General features: G+C 38.5%; 1 protein-coding gene across 1 annotated transcript; it reads right to left on the bottom strand.

Moving 5' to 3' along the window:
* Positions 1-199: 199 nt before the first annotated feature.
* On the bottom strand, positions 200-8,322 carry LOC104508364 (cysteine--tRNA ligase, cytoplasmic-like; the record flags this gene model as incomplete). The annotated part of the gene is made up of 7 exons (XM_010149958.1): positions 200-340; positions 1,530-1,679; positions 2,663-2,761; positions 3,196-3,292; positions 3,597-3,685; positions 4,497-4,588; positions 8,077-8,322. Coding segments are annotated over 7 exons (914 nt in total), but the record flags the coding sequence as incomplete, so codon positions are not given.
* Positions 8,323-10,682: the final 2,360 nt, after the last annotated feature.

Here is a 10,682-nt window from a genome sequence, read left to right on the forward strand (position 1 = left end):
TGATTCTATGATTCTGTGTCAGCTCTTCCACTTATTGCACTTTTGACAGAACAGGCAATAAGTTCCTCTGATTTACAGGTGAATAAATAAACCGTCACCGATCCAAACCACTGCATATGACATGGCATTTCATCTGTAACAAACAAAGCTGTCCTTGACTGTCATCATCACATAATTTCTTAGCGGCTTGTTTACTTACGTTGAGTGCTTCCATATCTTTATGAAATTCCCCTTCCCAGAATTTGGGAAGCTTTGAGAATATGGAATTGTCAGTCACCTGACTGCCAAATCTTGTGTCTAACCAGTCAGACAGCAAATCCTTGGCTTCTTCCAACAGTATCTATAAAACAACAATTGTAAGTGCAACTGGTCAAAGACTTGCCCTGCAGAAAGTTCTTATTCTGAACAGAGAGGTTTGCTGCAGCAAAAAGGCTCCTGGCTATGAAGACAGAGTAACCTATGCTTCTGTCAGATTTTTATCATGTTGCCCTTCATAAACATGGATGAAACAGAGGAAGGAAGATAAACTGGTAAGTGATACCAGTTTTGATGTCAATCACTTAAACAGGCATGTGGAATTTACACTGCAAACATTGGATGGGACCTGCAGTTATTTCACATCATCTCTTCCCCCCATCTCTACCGGATAATTGTAACAGAAGCCTTACTGTGCACATTGCTTGAAGTGCTTGAAAGACTAATTTGAATGTCAGCAAGGATATATTCTAGTTTTATATTAAAAGATGAAATTTTTTAACAATGAGATACAGAAGGTTTGATTGCTTAGATTTTAGCTGGTTTTAAAATACCGTTAGGTCAGTATACACTTTCATAAGTCACGGGATATTAGAACAGCTGGACTTTTAAAAAAAAAAGGTAATTTAGAGCCTTCTCAAGAAGGAAGCACATACCCTGTGCTTCCTACAATAATCTGAAAACAGGAAAAGATGAAAGTGGAAACCAACTACTAAAAGTAGTTATATTACCTGACCTGGTTACTGGGAGAGTACCAAAGTCCAATAAAGTCAAAAGGACTACTGTCACTAAATGTAATGCTCTTTGGGTAAAAACTACCCTCAGCATAATTTTTTGAGGGGATATATATTATTCTCGGATCAGAGACATAAACACTTTTGTAGAAAACTGCCACCAGTACTGGAATGTCATAAGTGCATTTTCAGTAATTTATACAGAAACTAATTCATCAAGACCAAAAAGATTCAAAGAGAAAGTCTAAATATATGCAAGAGAAAAATCCACTCAAAATTAACTGAGTAACTATCACAGTGGAAGGAGGAAAAAAAAAACCTAGTCATTGATAAAACATCCAAAAAGTATATAGTTGAATTCAAGGATTAAATTTCCTGTATGGAATGCAAAATACTAAGAAGTCCTCAGGCCCACCATTCCCTTTTTTTATGAATAAAAATTTCCATAAAGTTTCAGGGAATTACTACAAGCTAAATACTAATTTTAAACCCCCTAACAATTACAAGACAAATATAATTTGAAAAGGAGTTCAAACTGACCTCATGACATCTGTTGATGTCTTCTGCAGGGAGTTTGGCTTGCACAGCTTCTTGCAGAGGGCCAAAAGCAGACTTCACTGCATCCTGAATTCTTTCCAACATTTGCTTTTTATCTGGGTCTGTTGTCTCATTTAATTTAATTGAAAAGAGCTACAATTAGAAAAAAAAAATAATTAGAAAGCAACTTCCAGTACAGTAGTCCTATGCTCCATACACAATATATCATCTTAGCCACACAGTACCTTGCTAGTGATGAATAATACACTATGCCACATAAAAAACTTTGCTATCAAACTTCTGAAACATACTCCATACATCAGAAACAAAGGTGAAGTCAAAAGAACTTGGTTCACGTCCGAATTCAGTTTTTCAGAAAGACTTTATAAATTACTACACCATCATTACTGTTGTTTAGTCCTTTTCATTTTCTATGCAGTTCATCACCTCAATTACAGAGCTGGTTATCACAACCCTGAAAAGGAGAAGCTTTAATGTGAAACAGAGAGACATTAAATGCTACGCTTAGAGAGTATGTCAGACAATTAGAGCTGGGCAAAATTTCCAGGCCTCCTGTTCTGAGGCCTGTATTCAGTTCATTAGACTGATAATCTCTTTGTGATCTGTAGTTCTAAAAATGACCAGATAACCACCTTCCCCCACCTTCAGACCAGCATACACAATTCATTAACTCCCTAAAGCTTTGGAGACTTTTTGTTCTTTCCAAGCCCATCCATACTACAAAAGAGAAATCTCATAAGCTTTATGATGTACCACCACAACTTAAAAACTATTTTAAAGGGTTATTTTTAAAATTTTAATTCTAACACACAAACATCCAAAAGCTTTTTGAGCTTTTCCCCCATTACCCCCACAGGAATATACATGCACTCACAAACAAGTTCTATGAACATAAAAATCAGGCATGCCATTTACAGATAGTTCTAAAACAACAGGAAATCAAAGTGATGTGCAGTTTCAATAAAACTTCTAATTTGTGTGGTACCAGTTCAGGAGGATAACTGAAACAAGCACAAAGTTTAAGGAGGTAGAATGCCAGAGGCATTCTTCATATGCTTTCCTACATCACTGTGTAAGAACCTAAGACACTAGCAGGGATCAGATACCATGCCCACCTCTGAGGCAGTTTTAACATCTTCAAGTAGCTGAGCTGGTGCTGATTTGTTCTCCCTATATCGTTCAAAAAGGTAATTTTGTCTTGCTCTCTTGATGATCTACAAAGCAAAAATATCAAAATGCTTTTGTGAAGCTACAGGTAGTTATAGAAAGTGCAACTAAAATCTAATTATTACACACCAGAGGCTTTTCAGAACCCCCATAGATTTAACAAGCTAGAAGAATTACATGCAGAAATACAAGTTAAACACACCATACATAGTTAATCAGCTAGTATCTCAACAACAGGCAAATAAATAAGTTATGTTTACCAAATGCTAAGTTTTCACTATTTCTGACAACACTCACTCACACAAGAATACAGGCTTTTCTAGGAAATACTACAAAACTGAGAAAAATCAATGACTTTGTGTACAAAATGTATGTCTAAATTAGTAAGTGCAAGATTTATCTTGGCTTATCAAACGGCAATTACATATGACTTCTGTGCTCAAAGTACGTTATTTTAGATTGCAATTTTAAAAGACCTTACCTTATCATCAATATCTGTAATATTCATACAATAGAAAACATCATATTTAAAATAATCCCTCAAGATTCTTCTCAGGATATCAAATGAGATGTATGACCTAAAAACATAAAAGATATAGGGACGTTTTTAATGAACGCCTCAAGCCTATGTCTATTCCATACACTACTTCAATCTCAGAGTCAATAATCTTACAGCAGTTTTAATTTTCCCTCATCTACTCCTAAATTTTTAATCACAAAATGACATATGATAATATGCTTTTAATCTTAAATGTCAAGCATTGTGTCTAACAAGGTTATTTTCTAGTAATACGCTCATTTAAATAAAGTACCTTTTTCTATTAATCTTTTGCTTCCAATAAGCACTGTTATTACCTGTATCAAAATAAGGAACTGGAGTACCTGGCATGTCCCATGTGCGATGCATCATAAACTGTTGGACCACAGCAATACCACAGGACCTTTTTTCCATTCTGAGGCTGAAAGATTTCCTTAATTGAAAGAGAAGGTACAGTGATCAGAAGAAATTGAAGACATGACCTCAGGCCAGTAACACCACATTTGGAAATTACAACATGAAACATGGATTATAATTGCAAAAAATGAATAGTTATTCCACTCCCAGTTTTACCATAAGAAAAGATCACCACTAGCTTTACCACATGAGAGAGAACAGGGTGTGGCTGCCTGTTATCTGCACTCTTATCAATCAAGATACCAGATTACAAAGATTTGGACTAGTCAGGGCATTATTCAAGCTGTGTTTGGAAAACGGATGTTCGGGGTTTCTTTTGCACTGAAAAAGGTTACAGAGTATAATAATTTCACATATACTTGCATACTACATCCCATATAACATAAGTATTCTTAGTATTTCCCCTCTTTCCCAAAGAGCCATCAAACAAGAAGTTTGTATTACAATAATATAATTGATGCGACTTTTTTTTTTTTTTTTTTACACAGACATCTAAAGAAACTGACTTTATTCTGTTCACATTGCCTATACTTATGCGTATTACAGTGGAACCTCCAGCTATTTTGCATGATAACTGGCAATTGTGAACTACGTATTATGCGATAGACACACTTGTCCCATATGTATATTTACTGCATATATTATAACACTTGCCTCAGCAAACACACTTGCCTGACACAGCACCTCTGGCACGTGCTTGTTAACATTCCGCAAGATACAACCCAGAAACCCAACTACTGATTGGGTAAACACTTAATAAACAAGCATTTGATGACTTCTCTATTCATTTTTCTATGCAATTCTCCACTTTTCTTTCATTTAGTCACCTTATTGCGAGTCAGACTGTTGTAGAGGCAGAGCCTAGAATGTTTTGTCCCTTCTGGGGGAGACCAGGGGGGCTGCACACGCTTGCCTTTACCTAGGGGAAAAACATAGGTTAAAGAGAACTGAAAAGATACCTTCCACAAACAATTTTGCAGTATAACATTTTCTCCTTATCACATCATTATTTCAAAAAAACCCCAACACATATAATTAGACAAAACAGCTCCAATCCTAGTAATCCAACTACTTTTGTTAGGGCTTCCTACAAAGCCACTAAACCCGAAATAAATTATTTCAATCTAGTTTATTTTCTACTCTCCAACTTGCCGTTGCTATTAACTGTTGATGAGAGTAACAGGAAGAAAGAGGGCGTAAAAGTGAGAGCATGCAATTCAGTTAAAGCATTAGCAAGAGCTTTGAAATTTAATGAGTTAATAATAAAGTATTATGGCAGTCCTGGGCTTTCTGCAATGCCACTGATTATACTGTGTCGGCACATCACAGATCTCATACCGAATTTGCAAAATATGTCCAGAGATCAGAAGAGTCGGCCTCTAGAGCCAATATTGACAAAGTACCTGTACTCAGGGTGAGAGGGAGGGCAGATGGAAAAGTTTAGAAAGAACCTCAGCTTTTTATCACACATTGCTGCTATGTACACAAGGCGTTTTTGAACACATTTACCACAAATAGTTCCAATTCAGCAAGAGGCAGGTAAAACCCAGAGTAATATTAATAGAATCAGAGAATCATGGAATCGTCTGGATTGGAAGGGACCTTAGAGATCATCCAGTTCCAACCTCCCTGCCATGGGCAGGGACACCTTCCACTAGACCAGGTTGCTCCAAGCCTCATCCAGCCTGGCCTTGAACACTTCCAGGGATGGGGCATCCACAGCTTCTCTGGGCAACCTGTTCCAGTGCCTCACCACCCTCTCCATAAAGAATTTCTTCCTTATAGCCAATCTAAATCTCCCCACTTTTCAATTTAAACCCATTACCCCTTGTCCTGTCACTACAGGCCCTTGTAAAAAGTCCCCCCCAGCTTCCTTGTAGGCCCTTCAGGTACTGGAAGGTGCTATAAGGTCTCCCTGGAGCCTTCTCTTCTCCAGGCTGAACAAGCCCAACTCCCCCAGCCTGTCCCCAGAGCAGAGGTGCTCCAGCCCTCGGAGCATCTTCATGGCCTCCTCTGGACTCGCTCCAAGTGGTCAATACCCTTCTGATGTTGAGGGCTCCACAGCTGGACGCAGCACTCCAGGTGGGGTATGACAAGAGCAGAGCAGAGGGGCAGAATCCCCTCCCTCGACCTGCTGGCCACACTGCTCTGGATACAGCCCAGCATACAGCTGGCTTTCTGGGCCGCCAGCACTCATGGACAGCTCATGTTCAGCTAATATTGTCATATTAGCGACAGTATTCTTGCATTTGTTTTCTTTTCAATTTTAAAAAGCAACACAATTGTTGAACTCATGGGTTTTCTGAACAAAAGTACGTATATGTTATCTGTCGAAGAGCTGCAGTTTGCTATGCACAGGGCTGCTTACAGCTCTAACAACGTTAAACTAATTATCACATTAGCTAGGAATGAAAGCAAACCAGGAAATTCAAAAATACATCAAGGTTGCCAGTCTTACACACAGCACTGTCTTTAGGAATTCTCATGATATGCATTTTAACTGCAATTAAAATATTACACAAACTATATGTTTTGACAACAAAATTCCTTTCTGATCCTGTGTCTGAGAGTGCTCTTCATTAACTCTGTTCCCCTGATATCTTCGTACGAATATTTTGGTGGAAAACCTTCAAGTAATGTAAACATTCACAGTATAAAAAAAAAAATTTAATCTCTTCCTCATCTTCCTTTTTTGGATAACTGCCTAAATAAGAAAGGAAGATACTAAATGTAGTACCCTGTCTCACAAATGGACTCCATGAAATCTCCATGCTATGGATCCACGTAAGTATGTGTTTATCCTAAACATTTCATTGTATGAGTTATTTCTGAATAGAACACCTCAAGCTCAAGAGCAGTCTATTCACAACACAGACCATATACCAAGGTATGGATTTGTTTACTCTTTGATTTACAAAGATTACGCTGGCATGCTTAATTGTGGCTAACGTTTCCCTCAGGGAAGAAAGCCTATGTGGGTTAGTCTAATAAAAGATAAAACTGTAAAGCTTTCTTGACTTACAACCACACTAAACATATGAAAAACCCAGATACTGCACCCTAAAGTTCTCAGCTTGCAAGTTAGGTGTCACGGTATATCCGTGACATGGACACCAAGGGCAAAGAAAAAGGCATGCCGTTCAAATGTCTGCTCACATACATCTTTGGCAGCTACAGTTTTCCCCCTGCAAACTGAAGTTCATTTGCTCTAATCCACCCCTACAGGTCTCTGATATATCAAAAAAAAAAAACCCTCAACACATGCCATTTTCATAGTGCACTGCAGAACACCATTTCAGGACTTTTGATACATATGCACAGATCATGAAGATAACAAGACATAACCCTGTAGAAAGAGAAACTGAACACCAAAGATTTCATGAACAGGAAAACAGAAACATTTTCTCTTACTGCTCCACCCTGATTCATGCAATTCTGCGAACAAATGGTCATTAGTGGCATTAAATCTGCTATCAGAGCCAGTGGTACAGCTGGGACCTCTTCACTGCTCAAGGGAAATCAATAACCAGCACAGACACACGCAGGCACACACACATATACAGAATCCACCCGCAGCAGTCTGACTTTAACTGCTGCTCTGCTAGGAATTGAGAACACCTATGATGAGAGGCTGTGAGAAGATGGCATTGGAGGAATATTAGTCAACAACCATCAGCAAAAATGACAGACATTATGCATTCATTCATAGGTACTGCAAACACTATACAACAGCTCTGTGTTGTTATTATTATTAATTATTTCATGACTCCTTGAACCAGGATCTCACTATAAAGCAATTAAATTAGACTAGCTCATTGGAAAACAACTCAGGAGAGTGATGCAGCTCGCAAAAATGCCAGCACCCATGCTTACACAATGACCTAGATTAACCGGTTAGCATTTCCTCAAATCGTCAGCAATGCTTAAATTAGTGGGGTTGAAAAAGAACCCCAAACATTCTTTTTGAAATTAAGTGTTAGTAACAATCGAAGAGGCAGTATTCAGTTTACTTCAGTATGAACTTGTGTATTATACAACTATTCAGTTACCCTTGGAGGGGAAGAACAGCGGACTGAGCAAATCCCAGTATTTTAAGGAACAAGCCAAACCCCACATTTCTTTTACAGCCCAGTGGCTAGCTTTTTAAACGAAATACCCATAATTGAATTCTGTACACTGAGGAATTTTGAAGAAATGTGGAAACAGCTTTAACATTCAAATAGGTCAGGATCTATCAATCACACGGTAACTGTATGGAAGAATTTAATGACCTTAAATACAAGTTGATAAGGTAAATTTTAAAGCGTGCAAGACAGAATGAAAGGGAACTTCCAGGAATTTTCCGCAATAAAAACCAACACAATGTCAGCTAGTCTATAACCTGCGCATCAGTTTTGTATTACTCACTTGTTTGAAGTTTACAAGGCTCATTTTTTTCACTGCTGCCATCATAGATTGCTTCTATGTGTCTGTACCACCGGACAACATGGATATACTGGTCCACAGGTGGCCCCGAAAACTTTTTGAATACCTCCACATCTGCATGTGAAAATGTGAACCCCTGGATATAACTACGAGTGCTCAGGTACTCGTTCAAAGCCTTCACCCTGGCTTCCTCTTCACTAATGCTCAGAATAAAACTGTAGCTGGAAGCTGTAAAGAGAGGCACAGGACATTTGGTCAGCATTCAAAGAAGAAGGAGATCCCATGACCAAAATATATCCTTATACTACACATCCCCCCCCTCTAAATTAGCTCTGGCAAATGACAAGAAAATTGAAAAATATTTATTTAATACAAGCTACTGAATAACTGTGTATTCCCTATTAATAAGATTCTGTTCATGCTGTGATATGTATTTTAGACATATCTTTACAAAGAGTAATAAGGACAAAAGCACGGGTCCTTTACAGGAAGAAACATCTACTTGAAACTGGAGAAAATTCCTCACACAGAGCAAACCTAATCAGTTGCTCTTTTCACACTGCTAGAACACTCATCCTGCCAATATGCAGGATGATTGATTTTACACACTGTAGATAGGCTGTAATATGTCTACTGCAATTGAACATATCCTTCAGTCTCTGCAGGATTGGTGCCCGTAAGCAAGCTCCCAACATGACGCTCAGTTACTCCTACTTAACTCCTAGCAACTCAAAACTTAGGCTGCTGCTGTATATTCCCATACTTCTATACCACCTTCTCTCCTCAGACATATGCATAATATTTAAAATGAGCAAGATCTAGACAAATTAACGGAAAGGATATTAGATCATGCTCCTCCTCACAATTTTTTAACGCCATGATTTATTTGGTATACAGGCAAAGCAGGTTCAATTCTGTCTCATCTTTACAAACACAGGGACATGGAGGAAGCAGTGGAAGGGTTCTGTGACTTGGCCAGGATGCTCACAGTAACAGCAAGCCCTGTGTCAGTCAGTGGATAGGAAACACTGCAGAGGTGACACCACCTGGGCTTGTGCTAACCTTAGGTAAACCTAGCATTCATACTTTCCTACAATGATTCAACGTTGGTAGCTCCACTCGTGTTCAAAGTGCTCTATAAACACGAAGCCAATGTCCTGCTTAGGTTGTCAGCCAAGAAGGTAATTTAAGATATAGTCAAGGTCATAGCGCAGTAAGGTGAGAGGCAGTATGAGAACAGCAGTCTCTCCTCCCAGTCCCCAACAGAGACCACGGCCACAAACGTTGCTTCTTACACTAGTACGAACATCATCTGCACGAGTGGTTCCCAAAACATTAGTGGGCTCACAGACCAACGCTCTCGGGAAGGGAAGGATGGAAGCAGATGGGGAAGTGATGGCTAGGAGAGGATGTGAGGAACTGCAGAACTGAGAATTTTTTCCACGTTTCATCAGTCAGGACTTTATGAGCAGCTATTTTCCTATATGGAAATCAGTTATTAAAATATTCTAAGGGAACTCAGGATGACATGGAAATGGCAGCTAGACACCAAGTATGTTTGTGTTTGACTCTTCTGAGCATAAGTAAGATACAGTGGCACACCAGCAGGACAAATAAAAAAGACCAGCGATTAAAAAAAAACAATCAAAACAACAAAACCAAAAAATTATCAGAGGTCATGACAGATCTTTAAAATTCATGCACAAAAGCAAAGTTGGATTCATGTAAGGTCTCAATCCTTGTCAAGGGCTTTCCATGTAATTGTTCACTGTACATAAAGAATAACAAGTAAATAGTGGTTCATAACTAGACCTTATGTGCTCGCCTTACCTAGCTGAATGGGAGTCAGCTCTGGCTCACAGTTAATTTTACTACAAATTTTTCAGGCTTCTAAATATTTACTGATGTTTATCATCACATAACTTCACATGTTTATACACATGAAATAGTTTGCAATAGTTACGTTCATTAACTATGGAAACCTAAGACTTAAGACTTCCTTGAATGTGAATTTTGTATTCATGAATCATATGAGGGAAAAGACCAAAAAAAAAAAAAAGTATTACAGGAATGATCTGTGTAGAAATTAAACTCTATCTCAAAGAAAAGATCTTTAAAGATCTATTGCAAGGAAAGCAAGACTCAATTTGCAAAGTATTATTAGGGTTATTATGACCATTATTCACACACCAAGCTGCTAATGGGAAGCAAGTCAGTGTATCTGAAACAATGTAAGTGCTTTCCAACCACATCTGTAAACCAATCTAAAAGAGAAGTTGCACAAACTTACACACAAATACAACAAAGATGACAGGACTCATACAAGCTGGTTTGAGTAAGAAGAGGTGATGGCAAATAACTCCCTGTGAATGTCGGTACCAGCTCACCCCTGATAAGCAGGGCAGCCAAAATTTCTTTGAACCATCTTGGCACGCACATTAATATTTGAAATTACGAAGTTTGATGTTACGCCTCGTTGCAAGAGCAACGGCAGACTTGAAAGTGTAATACATCAAAGACACCAGTTTGCCCAGGGGACCGAGCAGGAAGATGTCTTTATGTTGAGACTGCTCACTGACTCAAATTCA

The sequence above is a fragment of the Eurypyga helias genome, unplaced genomic scaffold (genome assembly GCF_000690775.1).
Source record: "Eurypyga helias isolate BGI_N326 unplaced genomic scaffold, ASM69077v1 Scaffold40264, whole genome shotgun sequence".
In the NCBI taxonomy this organism is placed as follows: domain Eukaryota; kingdom Metazoa; phylum Chordata; class Aves; order Eurypygiformes; family Eurypygidae; genus Eurypyga; species Eurypyga helias.